We start from the raw sequence: 23284 nt of genomic DNA, 5'->3' as shown, positions 1-23284 counted from the left end.
CCGCCCTGCGGCGAGCCCACCTGCCCCGAGTCCCGGGCGCTCTCGCGTTGTAAGAAGTGCCCTGTGCTGGTGGAAGCAAAAAGCGATTTGTTGTCGCCAGCCCCTCCTTCTAGCCCTCGAAATGACTGGCAACTCGCGGCTCCCGTTGGGAAGCGAAGATCGAGCTGCCGCCTCCCCGCCGGACCGGGGCTCCGGGAGTGCGTTTTCCTGGCACCCCGGTTAGCGTCGTGAGATTTAGGTTTGTCGACACTCACGTTCATCAAAGCGTGAACACTTGCTTCCCTGGAACTTCTGCCCGGAGTTGACAACCTAATGCTTACTTTATTGCTCCTCTTCAGTATATAAATATTTTAGTCATATAAACTATGTTCTATATTTTGTCTGCCTTAAAAAGTTACGATTTGAGGCTTGATTTTTTGTTTGTTATTCGTGGGAGTAGAAAACAGGTGAGGGAAAATAGCGGATGTACGTGTGAACCATGTAAAACACATAAGCACATGAAGAAGAGAGTTTAGTGAAACGTAACTACAAGTAATAAGGTAAAAACTGATTTTAGGAAGCCTGACTGTAGGAAAAGATGGGTGAAATCTCTTTACAAATTTTCATGAACTTTCTATCATTCTTCTCCTTGAATTCAAAAGTAAGAAAAAGTGGGGCTATAACCAGATCATGTCACACAATTCCTCTCTATTTAAAGCTATTAGTACCTAAACATATAGATATCTGTCTGCCTCATCACCTGAAATCTTCTTAAAAGCTTTCTCATCCATGTCATTACACCTCTGAAGCATTTAAATGAGATAAAAGTTTATCCACTTTTTGATGGAATTACTTGAAATACACAGATTCCTGTATGTGAAGGAACTCTCAAATATTTCATGCGTATTAATGAAGTTAACAGTAATTTTGTAGCTGAGGTACAAGTGCTGAGGAAGCTGGCAGTTGTATTAGCGGTCTGTAGCGGCCTGAGACACTGCTGTGGTGATGTGTCTCACTTGGCGCCTCTGCTATCGCCTTACTTTTATGGAATGTAAGGTGAGGTTATTACATAACATTAAAATACATACGATAACAAAATAACTTACTTAAGATTTAAGTGTCATTTTCTGCTATTAAGAGAAGGAAGGCTTATCTGGAGCAGCTTGAACGGGTGTGAATTTTGTTGTTCTGTAATATTTTTATAATGTATTGAAGTACGATTAATGTGTTAATTGGGGATTTTTACAGCATCCTGCATCAAACTGAAAGAAATCTTGAAAGATGCAGAATTCCCTTAAAATCCTTCTTGTGACATTTCTCTGCCCTTTAACCAACGTATGTCGCTACCATACTTGCTCTGGATTACAAATCCAAGTTGGAAAAGTTTTACATTTAATAATTTTTCCTTCTTTTTTGTGTCTTTTGTGCCAAATGCAACATAAAGCAAGCTCATTTTAAGGCAGTTTGTCCTCTTTCTGATATTCTGTTGTCATAATGGTGTGGAGTGTCAGGAAGAAGCAAATAAGAAAAACACCCTTCTTTCTATATGCTTTGAGAAAGCAGAAGTAGTGGTAAAGATGTAAAAGAAAAAGCATACAGCATTCTGACTTAAGTCTCTGAATATTGCATACTTTTAACTTAAACAGTGTGTTCCCTTAGGAAGTTTCTCATTTCAGAGCACTAAAGTGTTAAGGGTTTTAGCAAATAATTTTAGTGTGTATTGCAGAAAAGTCTGGATTATTTACTAGTACTAGAATCTGCATTAATTTAAGGAGGAGAGTCAGTAACTGCGCTGTTTGAGGATCCTATCCTTAATTAGGAAGGCACTAATTGAATTTATAGTGAAGTGCCATCCTTTAGGCCTGGCTTAGAATACCTCTGATATATTTAGTCTATTGGATCATCGATCGTATTCTTCAGAAATGACCATCATCTGAAAGTAGTATGGTCTGGAAGATGTTTCTGCATTTCTGTGCACATCCCCCCACCACTCCTGACTGTCATGTTTAGGGAATTTCTTTTCAGCGAGTGAGGCTTGGGATGCAGAAAGAGCTATATTTAAGTTATTAAAATATTAGCTGGTAAATTCTGAAACTGTAGCTTAGATGGGGTGAGTTTGTAGAAGAGTGAGCTTTGGCAACAGATTTGAGAAGGCAAATGTCTGTCTTACCGTGGACAGTAACTTAACTGATGTTCTGAAGGAGATCAGGAGGCATTTGCTAAACTGTGAAAAACCTATTGGTAAGCCAATTTCAGCATCTAAGGAAGATAATATGAGTGAATGCATAACATCAGGACTGAATTTTATAGTTTTTGAAGTTACTATTTAAAATGCTTGTTGCTGTGACTAGCTAGTTGAAGTTTGTTTTTTTTTTTTTTTAGAAGAAACACCATACATTGTTATTTTAATAATGTGCTGTAGACTTATTTTCTGCTTTTTCAGCTAATGCCATTTTATAAGTCTAAAGATTACTGCTTTTTTCTTGGGAAGCTGATAATCTTCTATATACTATCAGAAAGCTTTTCTAAAATGGGACTTCCTTAATTTATCCTATTCCTCAATAGTATTTGTTGTATTGCATAAGTAATATAAATGCATGATAAGAACAGTTCTTGATTTTTCTAACAGGTGTGTACACTTATAGAAGGAAATTGCAGTTAAGAGAATTGGCCGACTCTGAGTAAGATTTTGCAGGATGATTTCATTAGGTGGTCAGCTTCATCCCTTGAAATAAGTTTTGATCTTTGGAGCACAACTGTATTTTGCCATTTGAAAATACTTTTAAAAGGCGTAGCTTGGGTCAGGCATCGGAGTGGAACAGCAAACAAGATAGATAATGGACTGACAGGATGCATAAATATGCAGCCCTGTTGTATACTATTAACAGATATTGTCAGTATTGAACTTAAAAACATAAGCATCGATTTCACCCACAGGTTTTGTTTTATTAGTGCATTTGCTGTATCTTCCTTCCGTAGTATTTCTTTTTGCAGTCATAGCTGTCTGTTCATGAGGAAGTGTATCTGCTGTTATAACTTAGTTACAGTAGTTGTACATTTTTAATTCTCCTAGAGGCAGGTAATTAAATGCCAGTTAGTTTCCATCATAAAAAAGCCTGTCAACACAAGATTAAGGACTACAGTGACTTGATAGTACTGATCTGTCATTTTTATTTTTGCAGAGTTGAGGATGCTGGTGCATCTGAGCGAAGTGTAAATGAAGAAAATGGGGAAGTCTCTGAGGCAGACCAACCTCAGAACAAGCACAGCCGACACAAAAAAAAGAAACACAAACACCGAAGTAAACACAAGAAACATAAACATTCTTCAGAAGAAGATAAAGACAAAAAACATAAACACAGACACAAACATAAGAAACATAAACGGAAAGAGGTAGCTGATACCTCTGACAAAGAAGATGGACCAGCTAAAAGAACTAAAATTGATTTTTTAGCTCCTCTGGAAGACTTGGAGAAACAAAGAGCATTATTGAAAGCTGAACTTGAGAATGAATTAATGGAAGGAAAAGTCCAGTCTGGGATGGGATTAATATTACAAGGTTATGAGTCAGGATCTGAAGAAGAGGGGGAGATTAATGAAAAAGTGCGAAATGGAACAAGACCTACAGCTAAGTCAAACACTAAGGGGAAATTAGAACCTGTGGACAATAAAACTAGTTCCAAGAAAGGAGGTAAGAGTGACTCAAAAGAAAGGACTAGGCACAGATCTGACAAAAAGAAAAGCAAGGCAGGAGTTGACGGAATCAAAGAGAAGACAACTAGAAGCAAGTCAAAAGAAAGGAGGAAATCCAAAAGCCCTTACAAGAGAAGTAAGTCTGAAGATCAGACGAGGAAATCTAGGTCTCCAATGCTTAAAAGGCGATCTCAGGAGAAAAACAGAAAGTCTAAATCTCCCCCAGAGGACAGAAATAAGGCTGATGATAAAAGTAAATCAAGAGATCGCAGAAAGTCTCCAGTTGTAAATGAAAACAAAAACAGAGATCGTGGCAGAAAATCTAAATCTCCAACAGAACTAAGAAGCAAATCCAAAGATAGAAGATCACGGTCCAAAGATAGAAAACCTAGGAGATCAGAGACTGACAAAGAAAAAAAGCCAATTAAATCTCCTTCTAAAGATGCTTCTTCAGGGAAAGAAAACAGGTCCCCTAGACGACCTGGCCGTAGCCCAAAAGGAAGAAGCTTGTCTCCCAAACAACGTGAAAAGTCAAGAAGAAGCAGATCCCCTCTCTTCAATGATCGTAGATCTAAACAGAGTAAATCCCCCTCTCGAACCCGGTCTCCGATTAGAAGAGTGAGGAGTAGATCTGCAGAAAGGAAACGAAGAGAATCGGAAAGGAGGCGTCTGTCTTCTCCCAGGTAACTTAAAGATGTCATAAACCATTGCAAAAATGCATTACAGGCTGCACTATCTTCTAGTTCGGTGTTTGTCAGCATGTGTCAATGTAAGCAAATCTTTTATATCAAGACGTCCATGTAGTCATTTTTTTCTTAAAAGTATTTTGTATTTTTCATTTGCTAGAGGTATGGTAGCGTTGCTTCGTTATTGGTCTCGTGTATAACGTTACCATATTTTGCATACACTTAAAGGAGAAAGACTGAAATCTTTTTAATCTATTTTTAGTCTTGGCTTTTTTTTAAAAAGACAATTTAGCCTATGAAAGCAGTTACCTTGAAATTTAATACAAACCATGAGACATCTCCTTCTCTGAAGCTGAGAAGGCCTGGATGGCAAGTTCCCAAGCAGAGAACAACGTAAGTGTGTACGTTTTTGGAAGTTAATTAATTAAATGTAAGAAGTTCAACAGGCAGAAGAGTTCAGCATTACTTTTGGTAATGAATAATTTAAAATTTTTTATCATGGGGTTTAGCTTCACCCACTCTGAGAATTAAGAACAAAGAAGTATGACTTTAAAACCGTGTATTGATGTATTGGCACAACCACCAAGTTTCTTTGACATAGTATTTGACTTTTCTTCCATAGCATTTTGTACCTTTCAGTTTTCATTTCTCATGACAGCTGGCGTTGCAGCCAGTTTGAATTAGTTGTCTAGACACTATTTCATGCGGTGCATGTGTCTAGAATTTTGCTATCAAATTCATACTCTGTAACACCGTGGTGAGCAGCATATGAGTGGGGGACTACTAATATATATCTTCTGCTGGCAGTGTTTGCAAATCCGCAGGAATAATCTTTCTTTGTGGGACATCCTGAACTAACTCCAACTATGTTGGAGTTTTAACTACCTGTAATTACTGAGAATTTCAGGAACTTTAATTGAATAGTTGTAATGAAAAATTCCGAGTAATTTTATTTTTTTTGTTTGTTTCCAGTGTTCTAATCATGTAAGATATTTCTCAGGTCTTTGACTGAAGTTACTCATTATATGATGTTACTATGAATTCTTAATCGGCTTCTACTTTTATCTCATACCTGTGATCCTGAACTGATTTATTTTTTTTAACAGATATTTTGATAGGGTTTTGTCAGTGCAACCGCTTTGTTAGCCAGGAAACCTGGAGCTGTCAGCTCATACTGTGACTTTTTTTGCAATATTATTCACAAGAACATAACATAAATCAAATGGTTAAAGGGATCAGCCTACTCCAGCATTTGAGTCTACAGTAATTCCTTGTAGAAACTGCCAGTACTTCTGCATATGCATAAATTTTCCTTCTGTCCCACTGTTTACTATTTCACATCGGTTCTGTATGCCTGGTCATTATGTGTCGCTAAGGTAACTGAAGCTGACATAGAGTCTCAGAACAAACAAAAAACCATTACAGAATGGGTGGAATTAATCTTTCAGACCCAAGAGATTTTGTTGATTGATGAGAAACAACACCTGAAATAACTTGTCCCAATTTGATTTTAAATTAAAAAAAAGGGGAGGGCAGGAAGAAATAGAGTAGCAGCATTTTCTTTGAACTATGGTGTGGAAATATTTTCCAAGAATTTTTGTTGCAGCCTCATTAGAATAGTTGTTGAACACTTTCAATTTCTTTACAAGTTTTGATTGAAATCTTGCTGTTGTGGAATACAATTAAGCTTTTTAATGTAGTTGTCCCACCAAGGATTTTTTTCTTGAATAGTTGTGAATCTGTATAGACAAGAATACAGGTCCTGCACCTGGGTTGGGGCAACCCCCAGTATCAGTACAGGCTGGGGGATGAAGGGATTGAGAGTAGCCCTGTGGAGAACGACTTGGGCGTACTGATTGATGAGAAGCTGAACATGAGCCAGCAGTGTGCCCTTGCAGCCCAGAAGGCCAACCATATCCTGGGCTGCATCAAGAGAAGCGTGACCAGCAGGTCGAGGGAGGTGATTCTGCCCCTCTACTTTGCTCTCGTGAGACCCCCTCTGCAGTACTGCCTTCAGCTCTGGGGCCTCCAACACAAGAGAGAGATGGACTTGTTGGAGATGGTCCAGAGGAGGCCACGAAGATGATCCGAGGGCTGGAGCACCTCTCCTATGAGGACAGGCTGAGAGAGTTGGGATTGTTCAGCCTGGAGAAGAGAAGGCTTCGGGGAGACCTGATTGCAACCTTCCGATCCTTAAAGGGGGGCTATAGGAGAGATGGGGAAAGACTTTTAGCAGGGTCTGCTGTGACAGGACAAGGGCTAATGGTTTTAAACTAAAAGAGGGTAGATTCAGGTTATATGTAAGGAAGAAATTTTTTACAATGAGGGTGGTGAAACACTGGAACAGGTTGCCCAGAAAGGTGGTGGAAGCCCCATCCCTGGACGTATTCAAGGTCAGGCTGGATGAGGCTTTGAGAAACCTTATCTAGTTGGAGATGTCCCTGCTCAGTGCGGGGGGGTTTGGACTAGATGAGCTCTAAAGGTCCCCTCCAGCCCAAATGATTCTATGATTCTAAGAATGAGCAAATTTTGGATAGTATACAGTGTCAAACTTGAATTATTTTTTAATTTGGGAAGGGTTAGTTTACATGTTAATTAAGAATTTTAGCTTTTAGCTGCTGTATTAGAACGTGTGAAATGTTGAAGCTGTCCAGTTCTAGTGCCCAAATTGAAACAGGTGTTAAAGCCATTGCTGTGGAATAGCATGGTCCTAAATTTCAATACTGTGTTGTAAAGTTGCTGAGAAAATTATCAAAAATTAGTTTTTAGGTTTTATTTATTGGTTAAATATTGCTTCTGATAAACATGAAAATGGGCCACTATTTCTGTAAGACCTGAGCACAAGCTTTGTTTTAAAACCTCTCTTAGCTTTGTGGTAGTAATTAATAAGCTCTATTTCCAGAGTTGTCCTGAGCTAGGCCTGTTCTGTATGGGCACACATTTCCCAGGGTGGGGACACACACAGGAAGGGCAGCCAGCTCTGCAGCACACTTACCCATTGCTCCCTCAGAAGCCCATCTGGTGGTCTCTCACCTGCAGTAAGATTTTAAAGCGAGCTTTTAGAGGGAATTGTGATTTTTGTTTACAGCTTGCTCCTGATTTTGCTACCATTCTCTTCCTCTATTTTAAGAACGCGGACCAGAGATGATATTTTGTCTAGACGTGAAAGATCAAAAGATATTAGCCCACCCAGTAGATGGTCCCCATCCCGGAGAAGGTCTCGGTCCCCCATTAGAAGGAGGTCTCGATCACCACTTCGACGTAGCCGATCTCCAAGAAGGCGGAGTAGGTCTCCTCGAAGGAGGTAAAGATGCTGCATTTTTTAATATATTTTGTAAAATATTACTAAAAGACTAAAGATTGCTATCTTATGTGTAAAAAGACAATGCATTTGCTTTGTCCGCACGTTTATATATGTTAGCATAGTTGAATTAATTTTTGTCCTCCATGAATTCATTTGTTTTATTACTTGGAGTCGTTATGTACCTTTATGTTTTACAAATAGATTTTCCTCCTTTTCTTCAAAAAAAACCAAACCAAAAACCCTCCAAACCCCTCTTATTGTTACCAGGGATAGAGGCCGAAGAAGTAGATCTCGTCTTCGAAGGAGGTCCAGGTCACGTGGTGGCCATAGACGTCGAAGCAGAAGCAAAGTTAAAGAAGACAAATTTAAAGGTAGTCTTTCTGAGGGTATGAAAGCTGAACAGGAGTCTTCATCAGATGAAAAGTAAGAATTCATTTCTAACTTGTGCTCATAATGTAAAAATACGGATCCGTTGGTACTGAGAATGAACTGACATTTATCTTCATGGTGTAGTTTTTGGGTTGTCATCTAAAACCTCAGTCATATTTTAGAACTTGTGATCTTGTCAAATTACTGCTGGGATGATCTGAAAACTTTGGAGCATGCAAGAAATATCAAGACCTGTTGGCTAGTGGGCAGACCTGAGGGGATGATGTGCTTTTAGGTTTCTAAATTCAACTTGATCAGTATCTCGTGAAAATATTTGATCGGTAATAACTGAAAGGATTATTGCTATCTGCAAATTGTTCTTGTATTCGCTAAATATCTACTTAATTCAATTACACAGAAGTATGCATTCTTAATCAAATTATTAAGGAATAATGATGCTGGAATGAAAATGAACAAGGGAGTGTGGGGTTGTTTTTTTCTGTTTAATAACAGTTACTGTTAATTGTTTGTAGTTAAAAATGAAATACCTGAAGTCCCAATGAGAAACCAAAAGATAAATTTTCTCTGTAAGGAGATGTAAATGTACACACTGGGATTTAATACACCTTTGCTTTCTGTGTCAGTTGAATAGCTATTGTTTAATATATTGTGTGCTTTCTATGCCAAGGAGCTGCATTTGGTAAAATTCAGTAGATAAGATTATGTTTATGTTGTTATATAAAAAATAATTCTGTTTTTATAGTCTTGAAGACTTTGATTTGGAAGAAGAGGATGAAGAAGCAGAGATAAGACAAAGAAGATTACAGCGGCAAGCAATTGTTCAGGTACATGGTTATATTATCATGTGTCTTACAGGAGCTAATTTTATGTTTTTATTTAGCCTATTTCTACGTTACGATAGTCATTATTATTACTATATTTTTTCCAATTCTTTTATTGTAAATGTTAGTCCCGGTTAAACTTTACATTTCTATTGCAGCAGCATTGCTTTTAAGCCTGAAGCAACTCTTCTGCGAGTCATTTTTTTGCTACAGTTAGACGTTCTCTGACAGTCCTATGACACTTTAAAGATGTTCTTCAGTTATCTTAATCAGTAGGTTTTTTTGTAGCTGTATCACTGATCTCATAATGTCGATATATTGTTAAGTTACATATCAACTAACCTGACTCGTCTGAAGTAGGAGTTGTCCTTATCTGTTTCCAAAACTTCACAAAACCCCTGGCATGGGTTCCCCATTCGTGAACAAAGATAATGTATTCAGTCACATGTGTGAGTTCCCATGAACTCCTTATTGCTGGAAAGAAGGTAACAGTAGTGACAGGTAATGGGGGATTGACCCCATTAAAAGGGAGCTGCGGCCAAAGGGGGTGTAATTCCACAGCAAAGTTGGGATTTGGCACACAGAACACAGTAAGCAAAATGCTGTAGCTTATTTACTTAATATTTAGTTATAAAAACACTGGTTATAATGTGCTGCCTATTTTAAGCAGAGCTAAAAATATCATTCATCATTTGATTTTTATGCAAAGCCTGTTGTAAAATCTTTCAGAACTATGGCTGAGCAAAACCATACAAAGTAAATTATTTTCAAAGGCTGGTTACACCTGTTGTTGGTCCATGCAGGAAGCAAATTCCAGAGCTTCATTCCTTAAATGGGAAACCTCTGCTTGTGTTATTGAATAGTTCAATCTTGATAACTGAGTGGTATCAGCATTTATTTATTTTGTTTTTTAACTTTTGGGAAAGGAAGTGACATTTGTATAATTTCATATTACTAAAGTTAAAAAAAAATAATTTGTAAAGGTGTTGTCTTGAAGGTTTGAAGGTTTTTGTATGCATCTGAAATTTTTGAACAAGAATGAACGGATAAACAGGATTTCCAATCCAAATAAAAAACTGAATCTAAAAACCGTTTTTCTGTACCATAACACTAATAAAAATGGAACAGATTCTAGGATGTAAAATCATTAATTTTTCCTTAAAGACTATTCCAATACTTGTGTGCCAGAATGGTTTAGGAATAAATGTACCGCTACTGACATTTTGTCACACACAACAAAATAGTTAAATCTTCAATAAAAATAGCTTTTTACAGAAATGTAAAAGCCTAAAGGACAGACAGGAATTTTTCAGTCTTGTTTTACGGTCTAGGCTGTGGTGCATTGTGGCAAAATGAGTTTTCAGAAGCTGTATCCCATTCTGCAAATAATCTGTTGCCTTTAGAGATACAGGTGATTATGAAAGCAAACATTAAGGGTTAGCACAAGCCATTGAAAAGGGCGAGTATAAAAATGTTTGAATGATGATAAGTTGTGATGGTGAGATTAATAATTAAATTTCTTTTTAGAAATACAAAGGCCAGACAGAAGACAGTAATATGTCTGTACCTTCTGAACCAAGCAGTCCTCAAAGTAGTACGCGTAGTCGCTCAAATTCGCCGGACGACATCCTAGAAAGAGTAGCTGCTGATGTCAAGGAATACGAACGGGAAAACGTGGACACATTTGAGGCATCAGTAAAAGCCAAGCACAACCTCATGACAGTTGAACAGAACAATGGTAAGAATCTGAGATCTCACTGTATAGTGCAATTTATGAAAGCTCAGACATTTTGCTTCGTTTCTTTATATACTTCCAGACTTGGAAGTCGATTGACTTTTTGGACAGAATTTGTGAATGTTTCCACGAATAGTACGGTAATTAAAACATAACATTAAAATAAAGCTTGCGTGTTAAGGAGGATGATATGAATGGAACACCTTCTCTGTATTTTTTCTCCCTTTTGTCCCTTAGTCAAAGTCACTGTGTCAGAAGAGTATAGGTGGGTCTGTAGTCATTTAGAATGATTAAGGCTTTTGAGAGTCCATTTTGGCGGCATAACTTCTTGCTGAAGAAGTGGCTATTTCTTTCTCTTCCCTGCACGTGGTCTGTTGTACAGCAATATTGAAATAAAATACATCTTAATGTAAAACCTGTGTGCCTGCTGCAGCGAAAGGAGCATACAGCATCTCCCAATGCACCCTGTAATATTGAAAATGTGCCTTTTTTTTCTTTTTGGACTTTCAAAAGAAAGTGGATTACTCTACATTTCCAAAGTAGTCAAAGGTGTGTCTCATTGCTGTGTGGTCATACTTGAGCTAGTTTTAACTACTTCAGTCTCTCTTTATAGTTTAATTGCAACAGTATACTGTTTAACCAGGGCTGTGAAACATGCCCAACCCCTCAGGAAATATTTGGACCGTTACCTTGTATTTCATGTCATGCGCTACATGTATCCTTGGGGGCTAAATACCCTGTCTTCTAGCCAATGCTTCTCTTTGAGGTCATAAAGCTGCATCTCCTTGGGGCTGGTGTACTGCTCTGTAGTTTGTCCTGGTGTTCCCTTAAGCAGTATGTTTTCAGGTGATTCTCCTGCAATGTAGGTGGAATGAACTCTTATGCACTTTTCCTTTATTTGCATACCACAACTTTAAACTTAGTTGTGTTATATGTAACAGACACATATGTAATAGCTTTTCCTTTTTTATCGAGGCATGTACTGCTTTCTAGTTTTGTCCACTAAAGTATACAAAAATATAGCTGTTAACTATGTAGACATTTTTAAGATACAAAAAAGGTTTGTTTTTAAAAACAGATCAGTCACAGTCAAATCTGGGAATTTTCATATCTTGGTAGGATTATGGGTTGGAGGTGGCTATAATACAGAGGTAAGCAGTGCATCATCTTTCTTTGTAAGAGACATTTTTTATTTAAATCCTGACCTCATCTAGGGCCAGGATAGTAAGTTGCTAAACAACTAGTTAATAATTCATTGTAGCCCAATGCAAGCTTGAGTAACTGGAGTTAAAAAGAAAATTTGAGGAAGTTACTGGAAGGGTCTTTATCTTGGAACAATGGTGTAACATAGTGTCAGGTGACAGGTCTGTACCTTGAAACAACAGTGTCAGCATGATGGATGAGAGTTTTTGATGCTGTCAGAAGATTTCAGTCTAGTTATTTTGTATGAAAGTGGTTGGCTATATGCATTGTGAGGCCTGAAGCATCTGAGGCTAACCGTTTATTTTTCTCCATTGCTTAATACCCTAAAGGGAGTGTCTGTGATTCACTGTGGTCGTGAAGGGATGCTACCATAATGTGTGTTATGAAATAGTTTGAAGTTTACTTGCTTACACTAACGTGTACTTAATTTGTATTTCTTTGCTTTTATCTTATCAACCAAGTAAAACGTCTTTGGGACTTTAAAGATGATTAAAACGTGAGAAAGGGATAATCTTGCCCACATTAAGAAAGTTTCTCTTAAACATAATAGTTAACGTTGTCTTTGACTAAAAGCTACACATGAGGTAATTTTTGACAGGGTTGAAGAAAACATTTTCAAAAGAAACAACTTCTGGGATTTACAACTTTGTTTTTTAGTAAAATACCTTGTGATTAGCAGAAAAGCCCAAACTTGTATGTTGAAAATGTGTCTTTTTTTTACATATACATGTAGTCATTTTATTTTTATACATAAATATATATAGTCATTATCCATAGGGATCATGTAAGTATGTACTTTTTTCTTTCTGCTGTGTGAATTATTTGAAAGCTATTATACTTAATTTTTCAAGGAGGTGTAAATTTTTGAGTGCTTTGAAGAACTTAACCAATCTGAGTTTTGTATTTCTAGAATGTAAAATGGTATTTGCTAGAAACATTAGTAGAGCTACCTGTTTACCAACATACTGATCTTAGATTATACTGTAAAAATACCAAGTCACAAATTATACTGGTAACAGAGTTATTAGTTTGTCATCTCTTTCATGTTGAGTAATCTAAATTTCATTTTAAGGTTCAGCTCAGAAGAAACTGCTAGCTCCTGATATGTTCACAGAATCAGATGATATGTTCGCCGCATACTTTGATGTAGGTAATTTGTGGAGATGAAACGTATGGGTTTTTTGCTTGATTTTTCTTAGAGAGTTACTGTCACTTGAGGCTTGTGGGAACTTTGATTTGTAACAGCATGTGTAACTGAGTGGAGGTATGTTCTCAATCTTTTGATCAGCCAAAGCAGACAAAGTAGTCCTTAATTAGTATTTCCGTAAAAGAAAGCCTGCTGAAATTAGTGTGAGTTTTACCAGAATAAGCAATTGGGGAGTTCACCTGCTGTTTGAATAGGACCTATAATGGCACACAGTAACAAACCTATTTATAAGTTAAGCTTTATGTTAATGTTACCGTGCTGCATTGTTCTAAATATGTGCGTTTTTCAGAGGTTTGTTTGTGGTTAATTAAAAAGTGTGTCTGTGTAAGATATTTTAATTTGCTAATGATGCTGTGTTGGAGTAATGTGGTGGTTGGTTTGATGGGGTTCTTTTGGGTTTTTTTTTTTTTGATTAAGAGATATGTTTCCTGGTTTTACTTTTGCACTATTACAGTAGCTTTTCTCTAAATCTGCTGAAGTGGTCTGCAAATATTGGCAGTCTGGTGACTCATTTTGAGACTTCACTTGCCATTCTCTGTAAATCTACCTCATTGTTCCTGATGCACAACACTGAGAAATGAGTCAAGACAACAACTTGCTTCTTAACTTAGAAATTGTCCAGTTAATTTTGGTTTATGGCAGATAAAATCTATTCATTATGACAGAAGCATGGGTGACAAAGCCTGCCATGATGTCAGTCTAGAAACACTGGTAATAATAATAAAAGAAAAGAAATCAAAACCCCTTTGACCTGGAAAAAGATAAATACTTGAAGGATAGTGTGTGTAGGGTGCGTTTTTAAAAATTTGAAAGGTACAAGTAGAGGTTTATATGGCTTGTAAGTGAGCAGTTCCCTCTTCCAGAAGCTGTTGTTCAATTGAAGATATTCTTTACTAGTCAGAGATTTGAATCTGTGGTCATATATTGCCAAATCTGTTAAGAGCAATTGCAGTAATTTTATGATTGTAAGTATAATAGTATGAAATCTGTGAAGTGGCATTGAATGAACAGAAATTCTAGGCTTAAACAGTTACATTTTCCTCGCAAATAGCTTAACTGTTTTTGCTACAAACATACTGTAAGTAAAAAATCTTATTCAGATGGTCCAAAATGTGCATTCTAACATGCCTTGTATAAATTCCTTGTGGGTATTAATTGAAACTTTGCCCATTTATTTTTAATAATAGTTCTATTGGTTGATCTCATCCTTTTTGCTTACATCAGTCTTTAGATACTGGTACGTAAATAGCATTTTGTGTTCGGTAGTTTCTCTCTCCTGCAAAATAAGTGTGTGTGTACTGTGGAGAGGAACAGTGTTTCAATAGGAAAAAAGAGCTTTTGGTAAGTAAACATCAAGGAAAAACATGGAGCACACAAGCGAAACTGTTACTTTCTCTTTTTATTTCAGAGTGCTCGTCTAAGGGCTGCTGGGTTTGGAAAAGACTTCAAAGAAAACCCCAATCTCAGGGATAACTGGACTGATGCAGAAGGCTATTACCGTAAGTTGCGTTTGTTAATTTGCGAGGACAGCTAGAGTGAGGGTGGAACGGAAAAGATCCTCATGTAAAAGTACTGAAACGTTATTCTGATGTAAATGTACACTGAGCGTGTAATGTAATGGATGAGATGAGCACGCGGATTTTAACCGCGGTTATGAAAAGACTCCAGACTTACAGGATCACAGTTTGTTCCCCATGCTTTCCACAAAGCTAGGTGACATAAAACATTGTACACTATGAAATTGATTATACCGTTTATCATGTTTTTCTGAATTATACAGAATGATTTATTTTTTATAAAAAGCTTCCTTATGTATATTACTCATAACTTTAAATTGCTTGATTTATCCTTCAGGTGTTAATATAGGTGAAGTTCTAGATAAACGTTACAATGTCTATGGTTACACTGGTCAGGGAGTCTTCAGTAACGTAGTGCGAGCCAGGGACATGGCAAGAGCAAATCAAGAAGTAGCGGTTAAAATCATCAGGAACAATGAACTTATGTAAGTAATGTTTTTGTTTGATAATAATAAGGCATTTGTGACAGTTGGAAGTTTTTCATGATGTTATTTGAATCTCCCTTTGTTTCAAGTGAAGTAACAGATTACAGCTGTGATTCCTGCCTTTTCTGCTAATATGAGCCAGATAATGGGAAGCGCTTGAGGACTATGTATCCACACTTCTTTACAGCTATCACAGGAAGAAGGGTACTTGTACTTTCATCAGGCACTTTCTCATTTGCAAAACTGCAGTGAACAGTGGTAGCAAGAAACAAGGTTACAGTTAATTATGAGGCCTGCCCAGCCCTAAAATTTTTGAGATTTGAGTCATGGGCTGTAAAAATTTTGTTTGGACCAAATTGATTTGGCAGACTATGCGTTGGATCCTAGTTGATCATCTGCAACTTAAAAAAAGACCTCTGTGCATTAATTATTTTTGTATATTCTCTATATGTTTGCATGTATGTAAGATATATAAAAAGGGATGAGACTTTTCCTGTTGAAATAAAAAAAATTTTGAGGTCTTTCAGAATGAGCAAACATTAACAATTATGATCTATTAAACTACATTACATGAGGACTTGTCTATAATATTCATTGTCAGTATCTGCTGCAGTATTTCTACAGTCATGTATTATGTCCTCTTCCATTAGAGACAACTTAAATGAAAATCTTTTCCATGCATTTTACCTTGGAAGTTTTAAAAGTTGTCTTGCTGTGTGTATAACTGGGTTATTTTGAATTGTATGAATAGGTGTCTAGAAAAGTTTTAAAAAAAAAAAATAAAAATAGAGGGCATGTGATAAGCCATTTCAGTTTGTTGTGTTGTACAGATAATAAGTCTGGGTGTGTACTCGACCCTATAGTCAGTTTAGCGTAAAACTTTTTTAAATAATGTACACAGTTAAGTACTTTTTTAAAAAAGTAAACTTCTCAAGTGAGTGCTGTTTGAAACTAAAGTGTCATGTTACAGGAGGAAGTCTAATTTTAGCTTTACATGCAACTGAGAGGGAGGAGAAAAGGATAAATAGGTTACAAAGGCACAGTGATGATCAAAGAATTAAATAAACTTACCTAATGTATAGACACTGACAGCAAACCACTGTTGTGATATTTTTTTTTTTTTAAGCTGGTGGTACATGAAGTAATGACAAGACACTTCTTATTTCTGGATAGTTATAACTGCACAAGTGAATGTCTAGATTTAAAAACAGTATTAGAATTTCACTGATTTTGGTTTATAATCATATTTCTTTGTTTTCAGGCAAAAAACTGGCCTAAAAGAACTGGAATTTTTGAAGAAGCTCAATGATGCAGATCCTGATGACAAGTTTCATTGTCTACGGTTGTTCAGGCATTTCTACCACAAACAACACCTCTGTCTGGTATTTGAGCCTCTCAGGTAGGATGACAGATGTTTAGGATTCTCTGTAAAAAGTAAAGTACTATTGAGTGATCTTTACCTTTCTGGTTTTGGCTATGGTTTTGAAACCTTGTTCTATTGCCAAGATTCAAGAATGCAAGAAACTTTAAAAAAAAAAAATTATCTGGAGGCACAAATCCACAGACTGCTGAACTATTTCTGATTTATTTAAAGCATCATTGTGAACTTTCTATCTGGACAATATTTGAAATAAAATAATGTATTGTTAAAGATGGTTCATCTCACCAGTGCTGCTCTTAATGATATTTTTTTGTGTGTGACAATATTTTTATTAGTGTTTGTAATTCTTTATTTTAAGGGTTTGGTTTAAAGTGCATTCCCAGAGAGGTTCAAACGCTGCATGTTCTGTGAACTATAACAACAGTCTAAGGAAGAAAATTGTTATAGTGGTTTCTTTGCATGCTCACATTTTTCTTTAATTAAGCTCTTTTGACAGGTTAATTGTAGGCATTATTTTATGATAGATCTGGATATATTAATTGCCTTAGTTCCCACTCCTGCTTAGAGACACCAGCTGTTCATATCCTAAGTTTTCTGTGTTTGTCATATTTTAATTTTTGCCATATTTGAGGTGAAGATAAGTTATATGCTGAAGCAATGCAAACTTTATTAAATTACTATTATATTTTCATTAATAAGCCATACAACAAATTATTTTCTTGTGCTGCACTGTCTCTTTATAACACACTTGTACATAATTTATGTCCAATGATGCTTTTGTCCTGGATTTGTGGTCTTTTTATCTGCTGTTTAAGTCACCAAAAAATCGCCTCCTCAACTTTTATCTTTTGCCTACTTCCTTTTTTTATTTATTTCTGAAGAAAACAAGTACAGAGGCTTTACAGTTGTTAAGAAAACGCCATTCATATGCAAATAAGTCCTCTCAAATTAATCTTGATTAAAAATGTGTTCTGAACTAACCAAGTCCAGTCTAGTAAGTAATTACACAGTATAGGATAGATCTGCTTGACCAGCATTTTTGTTTCGTTGCTGTAGCTAACAGAGGTATGTGTGTTAAGTTGACTGCTACTTTTCTCCAAAAATGTCTGAAGCTGACTGGTTTGTTCAAGATTACCTTAACAGTTTAGGAGGCCACTGTGTTTTTTCTTTGTTAAGTTCTTTTCCATTCTTTCTCTCTCCCTTTCTTTCTTTTAATAGTATGAATTTAAGAGAGGTGTTGAAGAAGTACGGGAAAGATGTTGGTCTCCATATTAAAGCTGTGCGTTCCTACAGCCAGCAGTTGTTCCTGGCTTTAAAACTTCTTAAAAGATGCAACATCCTACATGCAGATATTAAACCAGATAATATTTTGGTAAGTAATAAATAATTGAAACTTACTTTGCACAGTCCGTAGTGTAAAATTAAGTATTTGAAATTAATATCATTCAGTTAATTTAGGTGAAGTCAAAGTTTACTTTAACTGAAAATGTTAAGGGTTCATGTTTTGATATAAAATGCTATCGTGGTATAAATAGTAAGAAATATAATACAGCATCTAAATAAAATCTTTTATTTAGTACAATCTTTCTCAAACAAACCTACATCCACTTGTACCTTTATAGAAAGCAGATCTTCCAAAGTAAGACTGTATTCTTTCTTAGGAGAAATCCTGGGAGTTTTTCCATCAATAGTTGAAAAATGTTCTTGCTTTCTGAGAATAGAAGTGGGTTGGTTGAGCCTGGAGATTTTATGTGAATGAGATAATGGGGAAAAGTCCTTAGTGCCTTTTTTCTCTTCTGTTTCCCTTAAACATTCTGCTTAGCAGGGCATGAGAGCTACATCAGAGGAATCAAACACATTTTCTTGGTGGTCATCCCTTTGACAAACTCAGATTTTTATTTTATTTAAAATGTTCTCTTCTTGCCATCGCAGCAGTAAAATTTACTATGTAATCATGACATATGTGAATAATACGCTGGTTTGAGTGGTACCCTGGATACTAGAGTTGGAAGTCTAAACTGATACAATTTCAGTATCTGGAATGAAATCCAGGTCTGCCAAAGATATTTTGGTAAGGCGAAAGTATGCGAAACTGACCTTTTTTGTATTTTGTAGGATCTGAAGACATTAACTGTCACTTTCAATTTAGGAAAGTTTTACCGTTTCGTTAGAATACAGAGAGGAAGGATTGAAATATGGGAAGACCTTCCAGTTTAAAGGCTGAAACGTTTTTCTTGTCTCTGACTTAAGCATATTGTCACTTTCACAGTGCTATTGGCAATTCTGTACAAATAGTGCTGATGGATATTTATGCTTAACTTTCAGGTGAATGAGTCTAAAACGATATTAAAGCTTTGCGATTTTGGATCAGCTTCACATGTTGCAGATAATGACATCACACCGTATCTAGTTAGTAGATTTTATCGAGCTCCAGAAATCAGTAAGTACATTTGGATTGGCTCCATGTATCGTAAGCAGTAGCAGGATATACCGGTACTAGCAAATGAGAATTTGACTTGAATTTACTCTCTGTTTGGTCTTAGCAAAACATCACTCTGGAAATATCATGGCAGTCAAAAATTCAGACTTTGAAAGCATGCTTGTGTGGCTCTTCATGTGTATGTTGATGGTCAGCTCAGTGAGGACAGGGAGAAGTCATTCTGAGTGGTTATAGTTATGTTTTAATTTAGAGGTATTGTTCTGACTTCTTGTTTTTTACTAACTTATTCATGGTGATTAGTTTGGGTGTTAGGTAAAAACCTCCCTTTCTAAAACAAGGATACTGTCAAAGTTAAAAGTTTGCATCCTTCTTTTATGGTTGCTTCTTATTCCTAAGAGGGGGAGCACCAGTAGAGTTTACAAATCAGAATTTTTTCATCTGTCTGGTTTATGGTGATATATCATTTGCAGCTGCCTTTATGGAATTAACTGGAATTGCTCTGTTTCAGTTATAGGAAAAATCTATGACTATGGTATAGATATGTGGTCTGTAGGCTGCACATTATATGAACTTTATACAGGAAAAATACTCTTTCCTGGCAAAACCAATAACCATATGTTGAAACTAGCCATGGATCTCAAAGGAAAGATGCCAAACAAGGTAAGAAAAATCAGTATATGACTTTTATTTAAGACCTGAAACTGCTATAATGAACAGTAGAACATACTTTCGTTTTTCTCCATGAATTCTGTTTCTTATCCTATACATCTTCTCTTAACAGCAAGTAAGTATCAGACCTCACTCTGTGTGATTTATATTGATTTAAATTCTTATGAAGTGAAAGTATACAGCTTCTTTTTCATAGACTAAGTATAAAGTGAAAGCAGAAACCTTCTAAGCACTGACCTGAAAAAAAAAAAAAGACGTAAGTCAATGGAAGATACTGTGTCCTTTTTCAACTGGTTTGAACCGTGTTGGTGTTTTTTTTGTTCAATCTAGACATTTCTTACTGTTCTTTCGATATTTTTCATTAGTATTAAATTACTTATGTTGCAGTAAGTTAGTAGACATTGATGCTAATTGTGGAATGTGTAAGACAGAGAACTTGCCTGAAACTCTTGTCTGTCCCTCATTTTCCAGATGATTCGAAAAGGTGTGTTCAAAGATCAGCACTTTGATCAAAATCTCAACTTTATGTATATAGAAGTAGATAAAGTGACAGAAAGGGTAAGTCCTTAATGGGTTGACTAATGCATTACTTTTTTCCAAACTTTCCTAGTATTATGGTCTTTCAAACGTATCTTGACATCTTAATTAAGAAAATAAGATTTTTATAAACTGTTAGAATGTCCTTTTGCAGCAGTATGGACAGGTTACATAGTTACTAGCTGGCAACAGAGAATTTTCCTACGATTTAGGAACATGTTTCAGAGAAACCTAAGTTTAATCTTGGTAGGTATACAGGGTATCTCCACATAATCTATCCTTTAATTACTAATAAAAGAAATTCTGCCTTCATTTTAGAGAGGGATGTCCAACTTCAGTATGATGTGCTTATGTTGTAGGAGGTCACTATTAGTTTCTGTATCATTTTAACATAGTATATTTATCAAGAATCACAGAATTAGTGGTCATATATGGGAATTTTCCACGTGGAATTCTGATGTTCTCAGTTAACTGTGATATTAGGTTAGCGTATGCGTCTACTGTTGGCAAAAAATGCAGCCTGGCCTACCCCTGACAGCGTTTTCCACTCTTTTCCTTTGCCCTTGTGGGAATTTATGAGGCCATATGATGATGAGGAAGTGCATTGCCGATCAGATACAAGAGAACTCTGCAGAAAAGTTGCTGCTGAAGCTCTGTGAAAGGGATAGGGGTTTTGTGCGTTACTTCTGTTCTACAAGGCTGCCATTTTTGTGTTTGTAGGAGAAAGTTACTGTTATGAGCACCATTAATCCAACCAAGGACCTGTTAGCAGACTTGATTGGGTGCCAACGACTCCCTGAAGACCAGCGTAAAAAAGTACACCAGCTAAAGGACTTGTTGGACCAGATTCTAATGTTAGACCCAGCTAAACGGATTAGCATCAATCAGGCTCTGCAGCACGCCTTCATCCAGGAAAAAATTTAAACCAGATGAAGAAGTTCAAAGGGTTTGAGTAATTAAGATACAAAGACTGAAGAAATTTCACAGCAGTTATTAATGTATATAAACATAAATATTTCCCCTGCAAAGTTGAGGAAGAAATGATACATTTGAATTAACATCAAGGCTGATATTTCTTTTAGAAATGTTAGAGTAATTCTGTTTTGTGTCTTATGTGAAAATTTTCACTGTAGAACTGTTTTAATTGCCAAGACTGCACAGAAGTACAATGCTAATGTATATGGTTGCAGTTCGTATATATTATAAAAAGAAAAAAGCATCTGTTATAAAAAAAAAAAGAAAGAAAAAAAAAAAGAGCAGTAATACTGGGTGGTTGATTTGTTTTTAGCAGACTTGGCTTCATTTTTGTCTTTAAAAAATGGCCAGCATAAATGCTGTTTATATTCACATTTTCCTAGGTGTGTGTGTGCAGGCCACAGCAGCATGCCCTTGGTGTAGTCAGTGCCGAAGGGGGTCTGTTCCTTCTTGAGCCTGCCCGCAGGGATGGTCTCCTCTTTTAAAGCAGGTTGTGTACAACTTTCAGTACACTGAAGGTAAGCTAACCCATCAACATCACCGGTGTTTAAGCTGTTATTTTACTGGAACAACTGACAAATGAGAGACAATAGCATTGTGGCAGAATTCCCTGCATGTTTGATAAATGATCTTGTTTTGTTTTCTGGCATTGCAACCGTGGCATAGTTACAACTTCTGTTCTGTTCATCACATTTAAAACTTGGAGAGTGCGCACTTGATGGATAGAGCGCCTTCAGTGTACTGTTTCTTATTACTTTAATTTTTTTAATCAACTTGCTATAGACTTTGTATACATTTTGTTAAATACAGTTCACTATGACATAGAACCAATACTTACAGAAGAATTTTCATTTAGTAATTACGTATGTTGGGATCTCATTCGAAAGACCTTATATCTAAAGGATAGATAGACAACATAATGAAATTTTTAACTATTTGTATGTCATTTTGAAAGTGTACTGCTTTATGCTAAAAGTGTTTCATTTGTTCATTGTTTTCATTATTTGTGATCATGTTGTCTTTCAATACAGGCATAAACCTTCCACTCTTGAACAAAGCAGCTGCTTTTTAAAAGCGGTAATTGCTTCTTTACCTTTTATTTCTTTTGTAAATGAAGCTTTTCTTTAAGAAATGTGACTTTAAAGTGTTGTCTCTTGCATAAAACAGTTGACACTTACTTATTGTAAAGTGAAGATTGTTCTGCTGCATGTAAAGTGGACCATGCAGATTTCTGTATGTTTTCAGTATGCATCATTAGATAATAAAGTCTTTTGTGAACAAGGCATTTGTAGCCATTTTTAAAAGAATCTGTCTTCAGTGATGGTAAATCAGGTAATTCGTAAGAGCCACCCCTGCATTTCCTATTAATCATTTAATTAAAGGGATTAGTAAACGTTAGGATCTTTGGGAGAGCTATAGGCTATGTTAATTAGATATGTAATTATCACTGCTTAAACAAAAACAAATCAAAAAAACCCTACAGATACTGTCTGTCTTCTTTCATTGTAATGAAATTATTCCTGTAGGACATGGGATTGAATTCAGGCTTTAACTAATGTTTGTGCTGTTTTTCTCACTTTTCCTTTTGATGGTGCTGAAAGAGAAAAAGGAAAGCGAGTCACAGGCCACTCAACGCCTACTCCATGGGTCTGATTTGCTGAGACACCAACTTCACCTTCCTAACAAGGTTATTTCTGACAGCATGTGTAGATAAACATTTAGCAACAAGTTAAAAGAGCTTGAAACATTTGAGTTGGTTATACAGGGCGAGGAAAACAGAATCAATCATTTGAGGTCCATACTGCTGTTTTAATGTTCTCTTTGACATTGTTAAGAAGTTCATCTTTTCATTTTTATTAATATATTCTGACAAGCTGTGAAAACCCCACCGGTTTCACATACTTTATAATACTTCTTTGAACTAAGAAGGGTTTTTGTATCCATCTAGGTACATAATGGCAACAGTCATGCACTCTTAGTGCACTCAAGAATGGAAAAATGACACAAAGCAGTCATTCTGCTGGTGGGGAATACCCCACCGAGGAGATGTAATGAACTAACTACGAAAACAAGCAGGAGATGGGTGGTTTTGTATGCCTATTTGGAACCTTCAACCTGTCTCTTCTCAATTTATATTGTAAAATTCTTAGTAAGAAAGAATCTCTCCTGATTTCCACATATTAAGGTATCTTGTTCATTAAGGAAATAAAAAAAAAAAAGAGCTTTCACGTTTAATGAAATACTAGTTGCTTGCTAGTTAAA

At 36.2% G+C, this 23284-nt stretch overlaps 1 protein-coding gene across 1 annotated transcript; it reads left to right on the top strand.

Annotated features, from left to right (window-relative positions):
- The first annotated feature begins 2084 nt into the window (after positions 1-2084).
- Positions 2085-21304, top strand: PRPF4B (pre-mRNA processing factor 4B). Its single transcript, XM_009705489.1, has 15 exons — positions 2085-2089; positions 3162-4355; positions 7489-7662; positions 7930-8085; positions 8795-8876; positions 10401-10611; positions 12884-12957; positions 14427-14517; positions 14873-15020; positions 16282-16419; positions 17620-17773; positions 18727-18841; positions 19350-19501; positions 19982-20068; positions 20768-21304. The coding sequence occupies exons 1-15, from the start codon at positions 2085-2087 to the stop codon at positions 20969-20971; spliced, it is 2985 nt and encodes a 994-aa protein (XP_009703791.1). The 3' UTR covers positions 20972-21304.
- The last annotated feature ends 1980 nt before the right edge of the window (positions 21305-23284 follow it).

Source organism: Cariama cristata, unplaced genomic scaffold (assembly GCF_000690535.1).
Source record: "Cariama cristata isolate BGI_N322 unplaced genomic scaffold, ASM69053v1 scaffold908, whole genome shotgun sequence".
Taxonomy (NCBI): Eukaryota; Metazoa; Chordata; class Aves; order Cariamiformes; family Cariamidae; genus Cariama; species Cariama cristata.
This window is presented reverse-complemented; position numbering and strand designations above follow the sequence as displayed.